The sequence below is a fragment of the Papaver somniferum genome, chromosome 3, assembly GCF_003573695.1.
Source record: "Papaver somniferum cultivar HN1 chromosome 3, ASM357369v1, whole genome shotgun sequence".
NCBI classification, from domain to species: domain Eukaryota; kingdom Viridiplantae; phylum Streptophyta; class Magnoliopsida; order Ranunculales; family Papaveraceae; genus Papaver; species Papaver somniferum.
The window spans coordinates 206,179,757-206,204,513 of NC_039360.1; the positions used below are offsets into that span (position 1 = coordinate 206,179,757).

The 24,757-nt window shown below is 35.7% G+C and overlaps 2 protein-coding genes across 3 annotated transcripts; one reads left to right on the forward strand and one right to left on the reverse strand.

The window, feature by feature from the left end:
- The first annotated feature begins 17,958 nt into the window (after positions 1–17,958).
- LOC113358503 (protein KINESIN LIGHT CHAIN-RELATED 1-like) lies at positions 17,959–21,355 on the forward strand. Of its 2 annotated transcripts, XM_026602093.1 has the most exons (4): positions 17,959–19,021; positions 19,466–20,374; positions 20,487–20,516; positions 20,816–21,355. In XM_026602093.1, the coding sequence occupies exons 1-4, from the start codon at positions 18,357–18,359 to the stop codon at positions 21,048–21,050; spliced, it is 1,839 nt and encodes a 612-aa protein (XP_026457878.1). In that variant the 5' UTR covers positions 17,959–18,356; the 3' UTR covers positions 21,051–21,355. The 2 variants fall into 2 exon arrangements, with proteins under 2 accessions (XP_026457878.1, XP_026457879.1); XM_026602094.1 differs by lacking the exon at positions 20,487–20,516 and having other exon boundaries at positions 17,967–19,021.
- Positions 21,356–21,510: 155 nt separating this feature from the next.
- On the reverse strand, positions 21,511–23,426 carry LOC113358504 (protein PLASTID TRANSCRIPTIONALLY ACTIVE 7-like). Its single transcript, XM_026602096.1, has 4 exons — positions 23,265–23,426; positions 23,131–23,187; positions 22,937–22,990; positions 21,511–22,102 (listed from the first exon to the last, which is right to left on the reverse strand). Exons 1-4 carry the CDS (start codon positions 23,313–23,315, stop codon positions 21,749–21,751), a joined length of 516 nt encoding a protein of 171 aa, XP_026457881.1. The 5' UTR covers positions 23,316–23,426; the 3' UTR covers positions 21,511–21,748.
- Positions 23,427–24,757: the final 1,331 nt, after the last annotated feature.

The window sequence follows — 24,757 nt, forward strand, 5'->3', positions numbered from 1 at the left end:
AGACTGATTTGGCAAGATCTTCATCTGATTAATCTGTCTCAAAGTGATCATCTTCAGAGAGATACACTTTTTTTACTTTTATCAAGTAATTTAGTGTCCTTTAGTGCTTTGAACGCAACATCCTTAGATTTGGATGAATGTTCGTGATCAAAGATCTTAAGCTTCCCAATCAGTGTATTTCTGGAGAGATTATCAAGGTTATTTCCCTTAATGATGGCATGCTTCTTAGAATCGTATCTTGATGGCAGCGATCTGAGAATTTTCATCACAATGTCCTTTTCAGAATAGTCTTACCCAATGCAAAAGATGCATTAACAATTTCAGAAAATTTGTGATTAAACTCATCAAATGTTTCTTCATCTGCCATACGAAGGTTTTCCCAATCGGAATTAAGGTTTTGAAGCCTAGCTTCCTTTTCACTGAAATTTCCTTCGAAAACGGTTTCTAATATATCCCAAGCTTCTTTAGACTTTGTGCAATTTGACACATGGTGCTGAAGATTTGGAGTAATGGCATGTATAATGGCATTCAAACCGCCGGAATTTTGCTTTGCAGCATTTATCTCGGAAGGGGTGTGGGTGTATTCACCAATGTCCTTGGGAACATTTACATCTCCAACTGCCACAATGGGAGCATTATAGCCATTAACTACATATACCCATGATTGAAAATCACGCGCTTGAAGAAAAGCTCGCATAGCAATTTTCCACCATAAGTAATTAGAGTCATCAAAGACTGGCGGTACGTTAATAGAGATAGCACCTCTGTCCATAGAGTCATATCGCTACAAACACATATTTGTAAGGTCTTAAACGTGTTTTCCTGCTCTGGTACCAATTAAAAAAACGGGGGTCTAACAACGACACCCAATCTTTCGCTTAGCAATCTGTATAGACAAACTCCAATATACTTTCTAGAGAATCAACTAGATAGTCAGACTCAATCTAGATAAAAGTACATCAAAGAGTTTTGTATCTCAATCTCTCGATTTGATCTATACTCAAGCAAATAGAAATCTGCGAGTCTTTATCAAAGAGAGATAACTTGGATGGTACCAAAGACCAATATCCAAGTGTCAATCAATTTAAATCAACAACCAAAAGGTCAGATATTCTAATTGATTGAACAACGCACAACCTGTGATATTTCAATTATATAACAAAATATAATGCGGAAAAGAATTAACACAGACACCAGACTAACTTCGGTCTGGACTGTAGCTGAACCCCAACCAATCTCACACTGATCTAAGGTACAGTTATGCTCCTACATCTCTGATCCCAGCAGGATACTATGTACTTGATTCCCTTAGCTGGTCTCACCCACAACCAAGAGTTGCTACGACCCAAAGTCGAAGACTTTAATAAACAAATCTGTATCACACAGAAAAGCCTACAATAATAGATAAATCAGTCTCCCACGTATATACCTACGAGTTTTTTTCCGTCTTTTGATAAATCAAGGTGAAGAGGAACCAATTGATAATCCGGACTTATATTCCCGAAGAACAACCTAGTATTATCAATCACCTCACAATAGTCTTAATCGACGCTGCGAAAAAAGATATTGTGGAATCACAAACGATGAGACGAATATGTTTGTGATTACTTTTTATCTTACCTATCGGAGATAGAAATATCAAGCCAATTATTACAATTGTACTCGTACGATAGAAACAACAAGATCAGATCAAACAACTACAATAAAGTAGTATCGGTCTGGCTTCACAATCCCAATGAAGTCTTTAAGTCGTTAACCTGGTTGAGAAGAATAAACCAAAGGTTAAAGGAGAATCGACTCTAGCTTATCACAACTAGTATCACACAAAATGTGTGGGGATTAGGTTTCCCAGTTGCTAGAGTTATCCCTTATATAGTCTTTCAAATCAGAGTTTGCAATTAATGTTAGCTTGGTAACAAAGCATTCAATATTCACCGTTAGATGAAAACCTGATTAGATTCAAGCTAATATTTATCAACCGTTAGATCGAAAACATATCTTGTTATACAGAAATGAAATGCACGTTTCTAGGCTTGTTTAACCGTACCCAAACTTGTACATTAGTTGGTTCAACAATAGTTAACCAAATGGTTAGCCATATGATCACTTTCATATCAACTATATTCTTCCTCACCATAACTAGTTCAAATGACTCAAATGAACTAGTTAGAGAGTTGTTCAATTGTAAGGAAATCTTATGTACTACACAAGACACAATTGAAGCAAAAACGATGTGATTCATTCGAATCGGTTCATGAATTATATAACCAAGGTTTGAAATTGCATTCCTTAGTTAATATGAATAAGTTCACAAACATCGCTTTTATATATAACCTACTCAAGTTCGCGGACTGCGTTCACGGACTTAACTTCCCAGATGGAGTTTACAAACTCGAGCAGAAATTCTCGGGTTTGAGAACTTCACCAGTTTGCGGATTGGGTTCGCGGACTTAGCTCATGCACTACTCCGGTTCACTTGATCAACAAAGTTCGCAAACTTCGGTTCAAGGAAGAAGGACTTATACATATATGTGTTTCCACAACAATGCTTATATCCTCCAATGGTTATATAACCTAAACTCTCATTTCAATCATTGAAACATTCTCAGAGGACGTTATATAGTTGTTATTCACAAACCATTTTTCTTCAGAGCAATTTTCAAAGTGATTGAAACATAACATGACCTTCGTCACTAGGTAAAGATGAACCGCTACCAACACATATTTCGAGAAATAGATAGACGAGATAAACTCGGCTCGAAATACCATATGTGTATAATCTAAGTCCATATAGCAAAGCGACTTTTGTCTCAAGATAGAAGATAAATAGACTTTTGAGTGATAGATAAGTTCAAGTCTACAGATACCTTTTAGTCGATGAATATCCACCAGTTCCTTGAGTAGTCCTTCGTCTTGTATGATGATTTCCATGGAGTTCTTGATCTCAACTACACTTTCTATCCTAGTCCGAGACCTTAGTTATAGTAGACTAGAAATAAAAACTTATAGTTTTGATCACTAACATTGAAAAACATGCTTGAGATAGCAACGCATGCGAGTTCGACCGAGCAATGCTCTAATAGCGTGCAACACGCCCATTACAAGAAAGTGTCAGAAAGGAGGGAAGTTAGTGGCGGCAAGAAGTAGTGGGTGTAAACTAACCTGTCTCCTTCATAATGGGAATGTGGTTTCTGGAATTTACACCCGACCCCACTTCTCCATCACTCAATTATTCCCACTTTCTACGAGATTAGGGTGCGTTCAATATGACTTGGATGAATTGGTTCTACCTATTTCAACCAAACGACAACAGTTTGGTTAACAACAACACAGTATCCAGAAAATACCAAAGAAATGATAGCTCACATTCCGCAAGCCATTTCCAAATTCTGATAAAAGTCATAAAAAGCCACACCTTCAGAATTAACCATTCTGATCTCAACACCTTCTTCGCTTCCCTCCCTAAGACCAACCCTTCTCCTTCACTTTGTGAACGAAGCAAGACTGGAACGGACATTTCTTTGTTTAGGCCAGGATTGTACAAATTGATCTCTCGAATCTAAAGTACTCCCATGCAGTGCATTTGTTTAAGGTTTAGGCCCGTTTCTCACCCACACCTCCAAGTTTACCAAAACCAGCGGAAACAATTTTTACCCATAAACACCTTTGCTCAATTTTATTTATTTATCCCTTGATGTTGACATTTCTCATTTTCTTAATACTGCTCACTTTCCAATAAAGCTCCACATCACATTAAATATATTTTGCGTGTGAGATAAATAAATAATCCTGGTGATTAATTTGTTGAGAGAGTAAATAATGGTGTCGTCAATTGGACTCATATCAGACAAAATTTAACTCTTGCAGCACAAATGATCTTCCACCTTCTAATTCCCGTGCTCCTCCCTTTCTCTGATGTCGTAAAATGTGTAAGCCGTACAAGTGAGCTACTGGCTAACAAGGAAGCCCACTATTAATTCATCGAGGTCTGTCCTTTTCTAGTGCCATGAGTCGCAAACCCCAATATAGCTTCCAATCTAGTTATTTTTACTCCCGGTGATCAAATTCATTTGCACTTTCTACTAAAGCATTAAAATATTATTATTAGCAAAATAACGAGTCCTAGATAATTTAGTTATAGGTGTAAATTTATCGCACTTACATGCTTATCAATACCAATGCTTGGTGGATTCAACCGAGTAATATTGGTCGAACACAGTTCAAGTGCCAATAGACTTCGACTGTCCAAGTAATTTGCTCAGGTACCTCATGGGATTGCGAGTGACTTGACATGAACTGATAAGTGGGAGAAAAATATCACGAGACACGTGACCAAGAAAGTCAATAAGAGAATTGAGAGACTGACTTGGCTGGATTAGGGGACTATCATGCAAATCTCTTTGACAAAGGTGTTAAGTCTGCAACTTAAATAAGACAGTTTGAGCAAAATTGTCAGAACGGTAACATGTACTCTGAAGGTGTTTTAAATTGGTTTGGATTGTTATGGTTGGTCAGACTCAATGTTGAAAAAGCGAGGGTCTAACAACACCATCCAATATTTCTCTTAGCAATCTGTATGGACTAACTCCAATATACTTTACTAGAGAATCAACTAGATAGTCAGACTCAATCTAGATTAAAGTATATCGAGGAGTTAATATCTCTCTCTTGTTTTGATTTACTCGAGCTAACAGAAATTAGCGAGTCCTTAATCAAACACAAGGAATAACTTGGATGGTACCAAAGACCAATATCCAACGATCAATCAATATCAATCAACAACCAAGGGTCGGATTTCCAATTGATTGATTCAAACGCACAACCTGTATTATTTCAATTATATAAACAAATATAATGCGGAAATAGAAATAATACAGACACCAGAAATTTTGTTAACGAGGAAACCGCAAATGCAGAAAAACCCCGGGACCTAGTCCAGATTGAACACACACTGTATTAAGACGCTACAGACACTAGCTTACTCCAAGCTAACTTCGCACTGGACTGTAGTTGAACCCCAATCAGTCTCCCAATGATCCAAGGTACAGTTGTACTGCCTACGCCTCTGATCCCAACAGGATACTGCGCACTTGATTCCTTAGCTGATCTCACCCACAACTAAGAGTTGCTACGACCCAAAGTCGAAGACTTAACAATAAACAAATCTGTCTCACACAGACAAGTCTATCAAAGGATCAATCTGTCTCCCACAGATAAACCCTGAAAGGTTTTGTTCCGTCTTTTGATAATAGTCAATGTGAACAGGAACCAATTGATAATCCGGTCTTATATTCCCGAAGAACAGCCTAGAGTTATCAATCACCTCACAACAATCTTAATCGTATGGTAGCTAAACAAGATGTTGCGGAATCACAAAAAATGAGACGAAGATGTTTGTGATTACTTTTTATATCTTGCCTATCGGAGATATCAATCTCAAGCCAATCAATATGATTGTACTCGTACGATAGAAGATGCAAGATCAGATCATACAACTACGATAAAAGTAGTATCGGTCTGGCTTCACAATCCGAATGAAGTCTTTAAGTCGTTAACCTGGTTTTAGAAGAATAAAACTATAGGTTAAAGGAGAACTGACTCTAGTATGCAAACTAGTATCACAGTGAGGTGTGGGGATTAGTTTTGCACAATACTAGATGTCTCCTTTATGTAGTCTTTCAGAGCAGGGTTTGCAATTAAGTTACCTTGGTAACAAAGCAATCAATATCCACCGTTAGATGAAAACCTGATTTAGATTCAAGCTAATATTTCTCAACCGTTAGATTGAAAACTTAGCTTGTTACACACACTTGACAATGTACGCTTCTAGTTTTGTTAATCGTACCCAAACGTATGAACTTGTTGGTTCAACAACAGTTAACCAAATGGTTAACCACATGAGCATTCCATATCAACCACGTTCTTCTTCACCATAACTAGTTCAAATGATCTCAAATGAACTAGTTAGAGAGTTGTTCAATTGCAAGGAAATCTCATGTACTACACAAGACACAATTGAAGCAAAGATGATTTGATTCACTTGAATCGGTTCATGAACTTTTATAGCCACGGTTTGTAAACTTCATTCCTTAGTCTTTTTAAGTTTAAGTTCATAAATAATCTTCAGATATATAACCTTCTCAAGTTCGCAGACTAGGTTCGCGGACTTAAGTTACCGGGCAGAGTTTACAAACTCCAGAAGAAATTCTCGGGTATGAGAACTTCGCTGGTTCGCGGACTTAGTTTCACGCAAATAGTTTGTCAACTCCAGCATAAATTCTCGGGTTTGAGAACTTCGGAAGTTCGCGGACTGAGTTCGCGGACTTGGCTCACGCCATTCTTCCGGTTCTCTTGATCAACAAAGTTCGCAAACTTTGGTTCAAGGAATAGGACTTATACATAAATGTGTTTCCACAACAATGCTTATGTCCACCATTGGTTATGTAATCTAAACTCTCATTTCAATCATTGAAACATTCTTAGAGGACGTTATACAGTTGGTACACCATTTCTCGTCGAAGCAATTTCCAAGATGATTGAAACATATCATGACTTTCGTCGCATGGTAAAGATAAACTTGATTGAAGCGAAAAGCTTACTAACACATATTTCGAGATATAGATAGGCGAGATATACTCATCTCGAAATACCAAATGTGTGTAATCCAAGTCTATATATATAGCATACGACTTCTTGTCTCAAAGATTAGGAGATAGAGTAGATAGACTTTTGAGTGATAGATAAGTTCAAGTCTTCACATACCTTTTTGTCGATAAGTTCCGCCGGTTCCTTGAATAGTTATTCTACTTGTATGATGAATCTCCATGAAGTCTTTGAGCTCAACTACACTTTCTATCCTAGTTTGAGACTTAGCTATAATAGACTAGAAATCAAGACTTATAGTTTTGATCACTAACATTGACAAACATGCTTGAGATAGCAACGTATGCGAGTTCGACCGAGCAATTCTCTAACAATCTCCCCCTTTGTCAATTTTAGTGACAAAACTATCAATACATATGGAATACAAAAAAGATAAAGAAACTTTAGTAGCTCCTATTCCACATGTCTAATCTTAAACATTCCTCGAAATCTTCGTCACTTCCAAGTACTCCAATGATCCCAAAAGTTGTAAGTTTAGCATCACCGTTGTTGAAGATCCGTAGCTATAACGATGAGAAAACATAGTTCTCGATCATTGTTCTACAGTGTCAAAGTTCAATTGTATCACAACTTAAACAATAATACTATGGTGATATGTAGCACTCCCCCTTAGTCAATACTCCATCTCACATGGAAACCACTGGCTCTTACACAATGATCCAAAAGCCATATGTATTTGTAGTATGAACTACATATTAATTCTCCCGCTTTTCGTCAATAAAATTGGCAAAGCTACAAGAACTGGATCATAATGAAATTTCCTAGAGATACATTTCATGATAAAAGGAAAAAAAATACATACCAACTAATTTAGATGCAATCATAAAGTCGAGGCTAAATGCATTCATCAAGGAGTTTAAAGATACAAGATAACCCCTCAAGATATGACCATTAAGGACAAGTTCAAAAGAACTCTTCCCCATTAGATGTCATTCCCGAAAGAATAACAAGAGCGAGGTTAATTTTAAAAAAAAAATAAGGATTTTTATTGGACACTAAAACCATAAGAACAATTTTTATATCCAAAAACTCAATCAAACTAATCACAAGTGAAACCATGACTAATTTAATTGGAATACGCAATCAAATTAAACACAAAAAATGATCAATTCAATTGATTATGCTCAATATAAGTGAATTTATGGAGACACGAAAATACTCAACTAGACTAATTACAAGAGAACCCATAATTAATCTAATCGGAATACACAACCAAACTAATCAATTTAATTGTCATTTGTTTTGCTCAATATAAGAACACTTACGGAGCAATAATTAAATAACCAAACAAGATGATTAATTTAGTTCAATATGCTCGACATAATATATCTCACGGAACAACAACTAAGCTAAAAAATCAACTTGGTTGTATAGTGCTCAACATAAGATATATTACGGAGCCTCACAGTAATACATAAAATATGGATTAGGGATGATCAATATTGCGGAATACACAAGGATAAAATATGGTTGTATAGTGCTCAACATAAGATATATTACGGAGCCTCACAGTAATATATATAGGCGAGGTATACTCGGCTCGAAATACCAAATGTGTATAATCAAAGTCTATATATAGAGCATACGACTTCTTGTCTCAAAGAGTAGGAGATAGAGTAGATAGACTTTTGAGTGATAGATAAGTTCAAGCCTTCACATACCTTTTTGTCGAGAAGTTCCACTAGTTCCTTGAGTAGTTCTTCTACTTGTATGATGAATCGCCATGAAGTCCTTGATCTCAACTACACTTTCTATCCTAGTACGAGACTTAGCTATAATAGACTAGAAATCAAGACTTATAGTTTTGATCACTAACATTGACAAACATGCTCGCATGCGAGTTCGACCGAGCAATGCTCTAACAAATGTCATTATGGCAGAACTAAATTGTAAGTACCCAATTTAGTTTTATGTCAATTTTTTCGGTCGGCCGTCCCACCATGGCAGCGGTCATCTAGTAGATGTATCTGTAATAAAGACGAAATCACCAGGAAAGCCTACATTTTAAACATATGTGGTTATATACATATGTGATGATTTTGCAGGCGATCACTCTGAAGTAAAATTTATTTATTACTTTAATCTTTTATCTCATGTTATTTTTCCCATTGTTTGTTTTAGCCGAGGACTAGATTGCTTGATTACCTGGACTTATAATAATAAGGGGTTCATCCATCTATAATTGATGTCCTGCTTCCAAGTAAGTCGTTTTTCTTTTCTTATGAAGGACAAGGTTAGGTACATATTATGTGTAGTTTTGAAGTAGTGCTCCCATTAAATTTATGGTCATAAACAATATATATTTACCTCAATGAGCTGACTGCATCGATCTTTTTTTTTCCTTTTGCAGTTGAAGCTATTTGGGTTTCCATCAAGTTGGTTTTGATGTTAACAGTTGTGTCTGTATCGAAACCTGTGAGAATTGTTCATTTTGTTAGGTCTGGTTTGTGACATAAGAAATTTCAAATACATTGGCTATTTTGTGCATTATATGGCAGCAGGGAAGATTTTCGATTTTCTATAAATACATCCTTCAACTCATGGCAAGTTGCAGAATGAACAACACACATTATGTATATAAGTAATTGAACCCACGTCCAACTGAAGAAAATTATAATCCAAAATCTGGTGAGTTTGCTTTGCTCTCCTTGGTGTTTAAAGCTTCTGGGTTTTTATGTTAATGTGCCAACTTTACAATTTGAGTGATTGTGTGTTATCGTACTTTTGTTTACAACATTGTATCATGCGGGGCTATGTAAAGTGCTGGGATATGTTGGATTTAGATAACCATGTGAATACAGCTAATTTATACCATCCCCTACATAACTTTGTTGGCTTTGGTTATGATGGTGATGCTGCGTCGGAGACATTGTTGTGCGAAGGTGTTTGTGCAATTTTTGATTGATATTGATAAAAAAAATGGTGTATTGGTTGTGTTATTTAACATGGATAATGAATATCAATATATTACCTGGTTCTAGACTTTCAGGCTGATATGTTGTATTACTTACCATGTAGCCTATGTGTTTGTAGTTTCACTAATAAGGTGAAAAAGAACAGTGTTTCCTTTGACATTGTTGATTTTGGTGGAGAAGGTGATGATAAGTCAGAAAACTTGGAGCTCACCTTACTTCTGCAAACAACAAAGTTAATTGTCACATTCTGGTCCTAATGTTCTCTCTAAAGTCCTCATCGCGCAAGTCTCATAAGTTCTTATGCAGATTTCTGCTACTTATTATGCTTCTTTACTGACTTTTCGTTTTTAGGTTGCAACACATCCATATTCATTGGGGATACTGAAGTAGTTCGGCAGTAACAACGACATCTGATGGTGCTGGTTATAATTTTTGTGTGGATCCAAACTACTTTTGGAGTTTCCATGGAAGAAGATAGAGCAAAACAAAAAGTTGTTGCTAATAAGAAAACAAATAGCGTGCTTAACAAGGAGGGGAATCATCAAATTTACAAGATGCAACGATGACTAAAAACCACAACTGTTGGTGATGTTTAAGAAACTAATCAAATGGTTAGTCTTTCGAAATAATTTCAAGATATATCGTATTTTTTCCACAATTCTACCATAATTGAAATCGTGGTACTTATGTGTTTATGGGGACCTTTATCTCACAACAGTTCTATCTTTTTAATAGGGTCAGGCTCTCTTATCTTTCCCCATTATTGAACCCAAAAGCAAGTGGTTAAGTTTCACCCCTATCCCAAGAATAGATGATACAAAATATTCGGCCTATTACTTTGAACTTCAAGCAGTGGTTGTCCCGAAACATTACACTCATCTATTGGCAAAAAAAAAGTTTGTGGTACTTGCTGTCTTAGCTCAAATGGCAGAGTACATGGTGCTCAATCATGTAGTTACAGATTCGACTCGCACAGATGGCGTAGTTATTTGAATAGACTAAATAAAACCTTACATGCTTATGATGGCATATACTGGGCTCAAATGTATCTCATTTATTTATAGTGTTATTCGGCTGCTTATGTATAGTATTCATGTGAAGTTGTATTGGATTTTCTTTGTTGGAATGACAAAATCTGATATGTTCTTGGTATTGTCCTAAGCATGCGTCAGGACGGGGCAAGGCGAAGCCGAGCCACAATAAATAAGAAATCCTAAACATACATCGGGACGTGGCGAGACGAAGCCTAGCCAAGCATGCATTTGCCATATCAAATCAAAAGTCCTAACACACGCATTGGGAAGGGACGAGGCGAAACCAAATCACAACACCAAATAAAAATACACGACGAGACGAGGCAAAACCAAATTACACCAAACCAAAAATATGGCTAAAATCAAAAAAAAAAAATTTGAAGATGGATGATTTTCAGACTCGCCCTGTGCACATCACAGACATAAAATCTTGTTCCTTACTACAACAGCAACAAAAACAAAAAAACAAAAAAAAGAAAAGCTAAAAAAGAAGAAAAGACTACGAAGACTGATAATCACACATACTAACTCATTTGTTGATCCATTAAAGCTGGAAAATATCCACCGCAACGAATCTATTATTGGATTTGGTTTTCTCTTCATCCTATAGTAACTGTCTGTCACAATAATACAAACTTAGGTGATCAATTTAGGATAAAATAGTCAATAGTCTTTGCAAATGATTAATTATTTTATTAAAAACCATAAATGATTAAATACATCAAACTGACTTTTCATATTGGTGAGAGTTTGTTGTTTAAGTAATATAAAATAATTACAGATTAAATATTTAAGGGCTAAACAGTTAGGATACATAATCAAACTTTAAGTTTATTTATTTACTTAATCTAACACATTATCATAATCTTTAACGTTAGTAGGAGAAGAAATATTGGTTAGATAGATATCAAATTTCACTCCACTAAATATTATGCTCGAATTTCTAAGAGCAAGCTGTATGAGATTGAAAGACTTAATCAAAACAAACGATTTGAAGGAGTTTGATCAAATTTGAGGCTATTATGGGTTGTGGGAAAACCTTTTCTATAAAAAAACTCAATTGACCACTCTTTGAGTGAAGGAGTGGTCGAAAGTTCTCCGTATATGGTTAATTGTTGCCCATTTAAAGAATAAGATATAATACGACACTCGGCTAATTGTTACCCGTTTGAATGATAAGTGCAGTACGACACTTGGTCAGCTGTTCGAGAAGAAAATGGAACATATATGACGTTTAATCAGCCGTTTGAACATGTTTTGTTAGTTTTCAGTTCAAGATTATTGTACCGTTCATCATAATCTTTATTTTTCTATTGATATGAATTTCAAAATTTTCCAGGGGACGACATAGCATATGTTGTATAATGTTTTATTTTCTCAATCTCACGGTGTAAAGGACTCTATATCACCTCCACTATCTCTCATTTTGAAAGAGATAGACGGCTAAAACAGCCTATCTCATAGCCCTTTTTTTACAAGAACAACAGTATAGGTGTCCAAGCTAGTGTTTAGTTTAGCATCATTAATCGAACTATCACGAGTTATTACTTATGGCTGAAAATGCTTTTTATCCCCATTTATTGTCCCTTACGAGGTGTTCCAAAGGTAATGGTTAATGGGTATTTATTCGGGACCGTTGCAAGTCCCTAAAAGTTTACCGGTCCCGGATAAAAGGTATAAATGAATGTCAATTCATGAGGACAAAAGTGGGGATGATAGTGAGGCATATCTAGTACATCTTGCAGTGACTGATCGAGCCACCAAATTGACATCCATTTCTATGATTTTTCAAACGAAAACAGCAACTGTGGACCAATTTGGTGTACGATGAATTTTTCAAAAGGCACTTTGAACTTTCGTCAAAGAACAAAAAATGCATTATAAGTTAATAACTGGCAACACTCACATTCTCGTACATCTCATGCGTCCAACATTTGATACTCTGGTGCACAAGAAAAGAGAAAGAAACAAAGGTAATAACAGAATGCTGCCGTACAAGTTAAATTGTAAACTTTACTTTCAAAGATAGAGAGAAATAATTAATTATAATTCAATTAAGATGAGAAATTTACTGCATTACGGACACAATTTATAATTCTTAATAATTTTACTTAAAGTTTATCTCTCCTCTCCTCTCCATCTTTTTTTTTTTTTTTGGACTCAAAGAACAATGTATTAAGAAAAAGTAAGTAGAGTACTAGACCACCAAGGTGGTGGCAAGCTACAAGAAACAAAGAGTTCTCAAAAATGAGAAACACAGAACCAAAGCCTGACAAGAACAAACAATGAAAGAAAAATAGAAAAGAAAAAAATAAAAATCACTACAAAGGACCTAGGACACCCTTCCAATTGTCAATTACTTGGTTCAAAGAAATACCCTCAAAAACTTTAGTGCCCACACACCAGTTGAATATCAAAATCTTCACCTTCTCAAAAATCAGCTGCAAACCATTATAAGTTCCATTAAAGTGCCTGCCATTTCTTTCCACCCAAATTGTCCACCAGATAGCAAAGGGGATTAAATCCCAAATCTTGCTTCTAACAGTCAGATTTTTGCCTTCTTCCCGTTCCATTCCCACAAAGATTGTCTTACTGAACCTTGAAAAACCCACTGCAACTTGTACCCTTCCAAAAAATGGTTCCAAAATGAATTCACAATGAAGGAAAATGTGTTGGTTGGATTCTGAATTTTTCTTGCACAACAAACACCCTTTAAACTGAAAAGACTACCTCACAGTGTCCATTGTTGGAGCTGCATTGTAACACAGTGTCCAAACAACGAAAATCACTTTCTGTGGTATTCTAGGATTTCACGGATTTTTGTGAAGGAAAGAAATTAGACCACCAATTTTCAGATAAGCATAACAACCTGCAACAGAAAATTTATCACCATACTCCCAAATTCTTTTATCCTCCAACTCTGAATCAATGACTGGTAAAATAGACACCATTTGAGTAACCTCATCCACTTCAGCATCATTTAAAGCTCTACTAAATCCCAAATTCCATCCTCCATCATCAGAAAGACACTCCTTGATAGTAGCATCTTTCCTCCTACTGATTTTGTATAATGCAGGAAAAAGATTTTTTAGAGTATTACCATTTACACACTTGTCTTGCCACAGAAGAACCTTGTCTCCACTGTTAACCTGTAAAACTGTATTATCTTCTACATTAGATTTACTCTTAAGCATTCCAGCCCACAAACTTTTCCCCACAGGCTTCTTATTGTTACTAGGATAAAAAGCTTCAATGTTTCCTCCAAATTTTTGGTTCACAATCTTCCTCCACAAATCCTTCTTTTCAGTCCCATATTTCCAGATCCATTTGGCATGCAAAGCTTGATTCATTTTTCTCAGCTTCTAAATACCCACACCACCCCCTTCTTTAGGCAAGCTTACATACTTCCACCTAACCCAACTTTTCTTAGACTTGACATTAGTTGACCCCCACAAAAAAATGCCTCATAATCCTTTCCATCTGATTCACTATTGAAATTGGCATCTGAAAAAGAGAAAGAGAGTATATAGGAATGCTAGACAACACACTATTAATTAGCATAAGTATTTCACCTTTTGATAAGTATCTTCTCTGCCAAGAACTCAATTTCTTTTGAAATCTTTGTAAAATGACATCCCATACTCCCGCTGCTTTAGACTTGCTGCCAAGAGGAATTCCTAAATATTTCATAGGAAACAACCAAAACAAACTGCACAATCCACTGCATTTTGAGCATCACCAACTGCCACAATGACACTCTTCCTAAAATTAACTTTCAACCCAGAAACCAACTCAAAATCCAGTAAGATATTTTTTTTTAAATTCTGCACTTGCTCTACCTCATCATTCAAAAAAAATAATGAGATCATCAACAAATTGTAAATGATTAATAGTGCAAGCACTATCATTGTACACTGGTTTGAAACCTTCAATCAAATTCAGAGAAGAAGCTCTTTTAATCATCAAACAAAGAATCTCCACCACAATAATAAACAGAAAAGGTGAAATTAGATCACCCTGTTTTACCCCTTTTCCACTTCTGAATAAACTAGATGTTGTACCATTTATAGCCATTGAAAATTTTGTATTAGAAATGCACCATTTTATCCAGCCTCTCCATCTATTTCCAAAACCAAACCTATACATTGTACAATCCAAACAGTTCCAACTAATGCTATCAAAAGCTTTTTCAAGATCCACCTTCACCACCAGACCTGCAATTCCCTTCCTCTCCCTTGAATCAATTAGCTCTGAAGCAATAAGAATGCCATCTGTTATTTGCCTACTATCAACAAAAGCTCATTGAAACTCAGATATAATAGTAGGTAAAACCAATTTAAGCCTTTCAGTCAAGACTTTTGAAAATGATTTTATAAACTCCACCAATTAATATAATTGGCCTGAAGTTATTCATTGAAACAACACCCTCACATTTTGGAATCGGAATAATATTAGTACAATTTTTCCTCCAATCCAAGCAACCAAATTGCTCAAACTCCTTAAAAACAACCATAAGATCAGACTTAATGGCCTCCCAAACAGGTTTAAAAAACTCCATTGTGAAGTCATCTGAGCCAGGAGATTTATTTGTACCAAAGCTCCAAATTACTTTTTTCACTTCATCCTCCTCAAAGGGTTTCTCCAACATAATGGTATGTTTCAAACTTAAAGAAGGCAAATCCAAATCATTAAAACTTGGCCTGCACTTGACTTCCTCATTAAACAAATTCATATAAAAAATTATTGGCTTCATTATTATTCACCTCCTTATCCTTATCATGACTCATTATTTATCTCCTTCTCAAAATACAAAAAAAAATTCACCGCCATTGATGATTACTGCTCAGATCTAGTCTATTTTGGGTTAGAGCACTTTTTTTTTTTAGATAACTAGGTTTATTTAAGTTTTTGCTTCAATCTTCATTGTTTTTAGGAGATTTGAATGGTGTTCTTGTGAGTATTTTGCCCTTTTTGTTCGTGTCTTCTCCTTTTTGGAGATTCTCAATGCACTCCTTGGTGTTTCTTCTGATTTCGATGGAGATTTTGTGTGAAAGTTCAAGTGTGGTTATCAAGAATCAAGACTTTGGACATATTACTCTCGTATTTTTATTAGAAGATCTCTTTTTCAAAAAGAAAAAACCTATCAAAATGATTGGATTATAATCCAAAAACTATTAATTTTTCAATCTTCAGATTAATTGTTATTTTTGTTGGTAGTTTGTCACTTCTCTTCACGAATCACTTTTTGTTAATACTTTTAATCGTATTTCAATCTTTGATCTTGATGTTTTTGAAGTTCATGCATTCTCTATTTTATCATGAATAAAATTTTATGAGATTTATTTAAAAAAAGAAAAAAAAAAGAGAGTTAGGTATAGTCGGTATTAACAAAGTTAGCTACAGACTTGGCAACGTACATCTCCCGCTGACGGTGCGTGAGATTATATTTTATCGAAAGATGGAAGCAGCACACTGAGCTAATCTCTGATCTAGGAAAATAAACAACTGAGTTGACTCAGCGATATAGAATCTCTCGATTAGCAGAACAGAACAACACACTGTGAGCTGGCAAGTGATTTTCATTTTTCCATATATAACAAACGGAAATGCTATTCCAAGCACTCTTCACCACACTAATCATCACTCAAATGATAGGTGTTGCACAAATAGTGGTCCAATTTATTCAGGCAGGACCCACAGTAAAAAAAAGGATACACCATTTTAAAAATGTAGGGTTTAGATGTTGTGAGCTGTGAGTAGAGTGGTGTTCTGTGATGTGAATAACACCACCGTGTAACAAAGGCATTTTTGTCATTAAGAAAAAATTAAACGGCCAGATCATAAAACGACAATATCGAAAATCTTGTCTATACAAGGTGATCTACCAATTGTTCTACAGCTAGTGAACATCTGACTTAATAATTATATTTCCATTCATACCCTCCTTGACCCTACTAGTGTTACTACCCGTTCCTGCAGCAAGGCATGTGTGTCTGTATGTTTATGGTTGTGGACCACCGACCGAGTACACGCACAGAGGGATTATTCGTTGTCACATTGTTGGGTTAAAAATATCTCGGCTATTTATTCCATCCAGACTCCAATGACATTTCCTTCTCATCCTCCTCCCTCCATGGTGGAGTGGGTGTGATTGCAGACAGATCAGATAGATGTTGGACAAGTTCTATACAAGAACGAATGAATGTAAAGCTTGGCCGAAATGGATAAATGAATGTCTGTATTGTACTAAACGGCAGCATTGCATCAGTAACAAATTGGTTCTTCTCGATTGATTTTTTGTTTATGCCTCTACTACATAGTTAGTCGAATTCTTAGAGGTGTTTTAGACGGACAAAGACGATGAAGAAAGTTAAAAAGATTTGTTTTCACAACCTAAGCACAATGCAATAACTCTTCAATGTCGTAAATATGGTGGATGAGTTGATTTTTCTAGAAGAAAAAAAACGGTAAAAGTAAAACTCCATTCGACCTTAAACCAAACAGTTTGTGTTACATGAGTCTTCAACAGATGTTTCTAATATATGAGCAACAAACAATTTACATTACAATATTTTACTGATAAGGAATTTCTTATCGGAGATGTATGTCTGCCCATTTTTACCAAGGCTGCTAATGGGTGTGTCAGGATTAGTAGGGGTGTACCAAGCCAAGATAAAAACTGTTTTGTCATATATAAAAACGGAGCTGCTATTCCACACACTTATTGCAGCACTACTTAGCACTCAACCACATCCAGACCCTAGATTTGGGGATTTTGATAAAAAGGTGGGTCACAGCTTAACAATCTTGACCAATAATACTGGGACACATGAATTTGAGCTGTAAGTAGTGCTGTGATTTGAGCACTGAATAGCATTTCCGATATAAAAATATGTTTTATCTTATTATAATTTTGGTACATCCCACTTAATTTGGTACCCTATTAGCAGTGTTGATTTTTACTACAGAATATCTATTTTTCATGCCTCCTTATATGCTGAGTAGTTTCCGGTTCTATGAATGATCTGAAAGCCCAGAAATTTACCAAGTTTCCGGTCCTGTGAGGAGGGATTTCCTTGTGCATCAGGGGAGCGGATGGACTGCGCGCAGTGGCATGCAAATGTTGAGCAGAGAAGGAGGCAGTATAGTAACTCAAAACAGCACATAATCTCAAAATTAAACAAAAATGTCAACAGTAGTCGAAGAACAAGTAAAAAGTATATGACGTTAGATTTTTCTGTTTACTTTAATATATTCTTGGAGATGAACAAAAAATCCATTTTAAACCGTTGGATCGGTACAAGAAGAAGAAGTCTATCTCAAGCAAACGTGAGAGTGTAACAATCAATACAATCTCCCATCTCTCTGACTCTCTCTCTATCTCGCTCACTCTTTACCTTTTCTCTCTCTCTCTCTCTCTCTCTCTCTCTCTCCCTTCAATGGCGTTTCTGCAGCTCTGTTCACAATAATGATCTCCATTTCGTATTTAATTTTTTTAATATATTCCGTATTAATCCTATCTCTCCGAGAATTATCAGATCTTCTCTTCTCTGAAAAGGTTTCATTGTTTTCTCCATTTTCGTCCAGTCCATAATCACACTACTATTTGTGTCTTTTGGATTCTTCATATGATTTTCCATTAATACTCATTTTTGAGGTTAAATTCTTAGATCTTTTCTGTACAACTTAAGAATACCTGAGCTTCAATTATCAGATCTTTATCTGTTAAAAAAGGAAGAAGAAGATGCCAGGCTTAGTATCAGTAAAAACACCACCAGGATCAACACCATTACGAATTCACGTATCAGATGAAAATCAAGAAGAATTGTCCAGCAGCAACAATCGTCGGTCTACATCACGAACACCAATCCCAAAAAGAACATCATCACCATCGCCATCGACGGCATCAAGAAGTAGACCATCACCAGGAACATCTTCAGGAGGAAAGAAAAAAATTGAAAAAAAACCTGAAATTGACGAAACAGCATTAGACAATCCAGATCTAGGGCCATTCTTATTAAAACAAGCCAGAGATACAATAGCATCAGGTGATAGTCCAATTAAGGCATTGGATTTTGCAATTAGGGCTTCAAAATCATTTGAAAGATGTTGTTCAGACGAACCGAGAAATTTGGAATTAGCGATGAGTTTACATGTTGTTGCTGCAATTTATTGCAGTTTGGGAAGATTTGAAGAGGCCATACCTGTTTTAGAACAAGCAATTATGGTTCCTGATGTTACTAAAGGATCTGATCATTCTCTAGCTGCTTTTTCTGGGTATATGCAATTAGGTGATACTCATTCCATGTTAGGTCAGTTAGATCGATCTATCTCTTGTTATGATTCTGGTTTGAAGATCCAAATTGAAGCTTTAGGTGAATCAGATCCAAGAGTTGCTGAAACTTGCAGGTATTTAATCTCTCCTTCTGTCTCTAGATTTTCTTCTGAACATGATGGCGTACTGGAGTACTCTGAATCCAAGAAGTTTTTGTTCTTGGCTTACGTTAGTTCAGTCCTCAATGGGCTAATATGCGTCTATAGTTTGTGTTTGTCCGTGCCCACTTGATCCAATGTACAGTATGGCTGATTGTGCCAATTTGAATTTGAAACTCTTTATTTATTCTAATAAATAACAGAATTAATAAAAAAAAATTGTATTACATTTAATGATACATTTCTTACAAATTACATAAGCACAGTAACTTTTACTGTTTTAGTGTCAAAAAGTATTTTTTTTGTCTATTTTGGGTTATTTAGCTGAGGCATAACTTTCCTAGATAACCATAATATTTTTATTTATTTTTGGGCTTGGTGACATTCATCTACTAATGTGAGCAATTTGACGATCCACAGGTACTTAGCTGAGGCAAATGTGCAAGCTATGCAATTTGATCAAGCAGAAGTTCTTTGCAAGCAAACCCTTGAAATTCACCGTGAACATAGTGCACCAGCATCACTTGAAGAAGCTGCTGATCGTCGATTAATGGCTCTCGTTTGCGAGGCAAAAGGAGATTATGAATCTGCACTTGAACACCTTGTTCTTGCTAGCATGGCTATGATTGCCGCTGGTCAAGACAATGAAATTGCTGCTATTGATGTTGGTATTGGTGACCTGTACCTCTCACTTTCCCGTTTCGATGAAGCTGTATTTGCTTACCAAAAAGCTCTTACTGTATTTAAATCTATCAAGGGTGACAACCATCCATCTGTTGCATCGGTTTTTGTTCGCCTTGCTGATCTTTACTATAAAACTGGCAAATTCAGAGAATCTAAGTCTTATTGTGAAAGTGCTTTAAGGATTTATACAAAGCCAGTGCCTGGAACCACATCAGAGGAGATTGCTGGCGGGTTAACAGAAATTTCAGCTATTTACGAAGCTGTGAATGAGCCTGAGGAGGCTTTGAAGCTTTTGCAGAAGGCAATGAAGTTACTGGATGATACACCTGGACAGAGAAGTACAATTGCAGGTATAGAAGCTCAAATGGGTGTTATGTTTTACATGGTTGGAAGGTATTCAGATGCTCGGAATTCATTTGAGAGTGGTGTGACAAAGCTTAGAGCCAGTGGAGAGAAAAAATCAGCATTTTTTGGTGTGGTGTTGAACCAAATGGGATTGTCTTGTGTACAATTGTACAAAATAGATGAAGCTGCTGAGTTATTTGAAGAAGCTAGGGGCATACTTGAACAGGAGTGCGGTCCCTTTGACCCAGAGACGCTTGGTGTATACAGCAACCTTGCAGCAACTTATGATGCCATGGGCAGGTAAGAGGTCTTCCAGTGATTTCTCTTAAAGCAATTGAAGTTCTACTTGTTGCGCACATTTATAAATTCTAAGCCTTCATTTTGGCTTATGATCAAAAAACTTTTCTTTCAGGTTTATTATATCATCTTCCATCAGTGGCAAGTACGAGATAACTGTCTTTCTGTGATTTGTTGCATGATTTGGTGACGAAATTCATTTTGGCTTATGATCAAAAAAAAATTCTTTTAGAATATTTTCTTATCAATCATTCAAGCATTTCATAATGTATTTTCTAGTTCTGTTTTGTAGTGAAATTATTTCCAGTACAACCTTTTCCCTTATTTTTAAGACTTCATTGTGACCCTGCAATGCCAGTTTTAAGTTGTATTTCGCAATAAAAGGCTACTAATATGGTATGTAACCTGCTTTATTTATCATTTTTTCATATATTTGCATTTCAGAGTGGAAGACGCAATTGAAATATTGGAACATATTCTCAAGGTGAGAGAGGAAAAACTAGGAACAGCGAACCCAGATGTTGATGATGAGAAGAAAAGGCTTGCAGAGCTACTAAAGGAAGCGGGCAGATCCCGCAACAAAAAAGCAAAATCACTCACAAACTTGCTTGATTCTACCTCGCAGAGGATGAAGAAGGAAGTAAATAAGAGATGGTCAGGCTTGGGTTTCAAAAGTTAAAAGAAAGTCCAATCTCTTTCTCCCCTTAACTCTACCTTATGGAAAATTGAGCACAATCTGTAAGAAGAAGAAGAAGAAGTAGAAGAGTGTATAAAGTGTCAGGTTTGCTAATTTGATTCTGCTCTTTCTGTTTTCTTTGAGCTTTTCCACAAGTTTCCCACTATTTGTTTTATAATCATTTGATTGCTATTTTTGTGTAATTTGGGTTTGTGATATTGAATATGTTCTCCTCCATAAAAAGGGAAATTCTAAGATATATGTTTTCAAGCCAATAAATAATTGTTGCATTTCTGTTTTCCAGCCAAGAACAAGTCTACACAATAATAAACTAGTAAGCCGGCTATTTACCTACGTGCACACAAGTATGTTTTCTCTCTACTTATTGCTGTTGTCAAAAGACTTCTAACATTTTCAGCGTGTCATAACTCCATATTTAGTTATTTACACAACTTGGACTCGATTGCCGATCAAAAAAGGTAATTCTCATGATCAATATCAGTGAGTGGTCCATCTGATCACGTCTGACCACATTCAAACATCTTATATACTCAATACAACACCATTTTTATGAAACATTCTGATTTGAACAAACATTGCATAAAAATAAAACCTTAACCAATAAAGGGTAACAGAGTAGAGGAAAAGTATTGAAAAGAAACTAATTAAGCAAACGGCTTTAAAAAAGAGGGGCTTCATACTCAAAGTATGGAGCCCGTGTCCATGGTAGCCAAATCCTCTCTTAGATAACCTGGTGGCTTGAAAGGATCAGACTCCAAGTATGCCTCTGGACGGTAGAACCCAGCATCATTTACACGATTACTAAGCACATGAAGGATAGGTTTCTTACTTCCGTATTCATCTCGATTGTTATCGACATACTCTTTCGCTTCCGCTGCTACCTCATTTACGAAATCGAATCGATTTTCCTCTGACAATAGCAGTCTTTCTATGTCCATTGACAAGAGTTTACCAGATTCCCTTACTTTCCTTACTTGCTCTTCCAAGAAAGGAATTCGATCCATCTTATATCTGACCTTCTCATCTTTCTTAGTCTGAAAGATAAACTGAAGTATTAGCTCTTCAACACCACTGTTGAAAGTTACAAGCAAAAATCTTTTACCCTAATAATCATCTAAAACATGACGAATGTATGACATATGAAACTGAAGTTCTCTAAATAGTAGGCATAAAAGCTCTCCAAGTGCAACCACAAGGAAGACTAGCTTGAGAGTTAGCTGAATGTCAGACAAGACAAGAAATAAATGCAATCTAGCCGGAAATAAGCAGTTCACACAAACCAAAAGTTCCACAAAATTCCTGGAAGATTAGCACCAAAATTTCCTAAAAAGAACTGTCCAGCTAAAAGACTCAATCTCAAACAACGCTAATGGATAATTCATCCCTAGATTTAACGCCACAATCCAAATACAGACAACTAAAGAGCTAAAAATGTAGAGAGGCCGATAAACATTTAAGAAATGATCTCCTAAATGAGAGACAATCAAGCTCCCTATCACTGTAACCTTAAGGAGACAAACCGTTAGATTGATATGCATTCAAGAGAGGCGATCCTAATCACATCGAGTAATGGAGATGATGTGTCTGACCTACTAAATGACCCGTCAACCTGTAGTTCTCAGTCAAAGTATCTTTCTGCAAACTAGAAATGAATTGTCTTATGCCCTATAAGAAACTACAGAGGGGCTTCACTTGTTTTTCGTTACTAAAGATGTACTGGTTTTAGTTAACAGTCACAATGTTGCATAAATATTACTCTACATTTCTAGTTTCCCCAATACATTTCTTCTAATCAGAACCCAAAGCGTAAAGAGAAAAGAACATAATAAAGATCTAATTAGGTCAAAAAAATATAGAACTTTACATACCAGTTTTCTACGCCTCCATATTCTCCTTCCATTACCACTATTTTGTGATAATTCCTGTGTTGAATAAATTTTGATTAAATAATAATTTTAACGCAAAGAGCAGAGAATTGGATAGAATTATACGTACTCCAACGGATAATCAAGAAACCCAATCACCCAAGAAGTGAACAAAAGTAAGATTGAAAGAAGATTACTTGTGATTTAATTGACAAGTTCAAATTCCATGAATTTCCTTGCCTAGCTTCCAAATTCTGAGAGAAAGAGAGTGCGTAAGTAAGTTAGTGAGCTAGAAATTCTATAAACCTACAAAAAAAAGCGACACACTTACAGGGTAAGGCAGGATGGATGAGGAGAAGAAATGGAGAAAAGAGAGAGCCATTGCAAAATAAACAAAGGGGAAAAGAAAAACTGGTGATGAAGAAGAAGGGATAGGGTTGGGTTGGGTTTGGGTTTGGGTTTGGGCTTTGTATTAGGCTCGGGCTGTTCAGCATAGTTCGGATATGGGCATAACTATTAGGACCCTAGTAAGATTTTGAGAGGAGGTTTTTGTTTGTTTTTTTTTTTTCTCTTCGACTAAATATAACCATGTTTTCTCACTTTATCCCTTGGAGTGAGAATCTATCAATCAATCAAAATGATAATTGAAACTACTTGATTCTTATTCATTCGGGTCCTACCAAAAACTAATGTGGACATTTCTAACGAGAATCATAAAATACGACTCTCATTAATTTTGGTCCCACCAAAACACTTTCACGATTGGACGAAACCAATCCCACTTCCTTGAGTCCACGACTCCACCGCTTCAACTCAAGTTTTTAACTTACCCAATCCATTTCCATCAGTTAATTCTTCCTTTCTATTCTTCAATCTTTGGTGTTGACAAAGTAGCGGGTCATTCAAACACCATAAACTTGTTCGTTATCTCCCAGCACACGTTTTTATTTTCTCTTCTTCTTCGCAAAATCCCGTCTGTGGTTCTCAATTATGAAACCATGTTCAACAGTGTTAATGATAATTGACATAATTTTATTTGGTTTCTTTTTATTTACCTTTTGTTCCCTTTGATTTTAAATTTTAAATGATGTGTTTGATTCTGTATAAAAACCTAGGATAAATTCACTGGAACTAACGATGATAGATTGCATTGTTAGTTGTTGCGGCTTTCAATTTGTTCAATAAATTGTCTAACTGAAAATTACATATTTTTCTCAGGATTTGCATGGGGAATTAGGTAAAATCAAACAACTCTATGATAAATTTTATTTTCATTTCATTCTCTTAACTTAACACTTTCTAGGTGTTGATTACATTTGAAATTTGTAAATTTAAATGGGTTTTAGGGTGAAGGTAAACAAAGTTCCTAAAATTTCATTTTAATTGTTTCATCATGTAAGATCATAGTGTAAACTTTGTGATGAAATATGTGTGTTTATTTTTTGTGAAATATATTTAACAAGCTTCTATTCCCTCCGTCCCACTATTAGATGACCTACTTAGTTTAAAGTTTTGTTCCATCGTTAGTTGACCTATTTCATTAAACAAGAGAATATTTCTTAAATTATTCTTTTGATTGATTATCGTTAGTATAAGAAATGTATATAATTTGATATCCATGTTTATACTCGTTGAGTAGGTGTTTTAAAATGCTTTCCAATGATACAAAGTTTACCAAAATCTATGGTATAGTTTGAGAGATAAATCATTTCTAAATTTTACAAATTATTATCCATAAGGGTATAATTGTAAAAAACACCTAAAAATACTCCTTCCCATTCTTTACTTTAAGAATTGTGCAAACTTCAACTAGGTCATCTAATA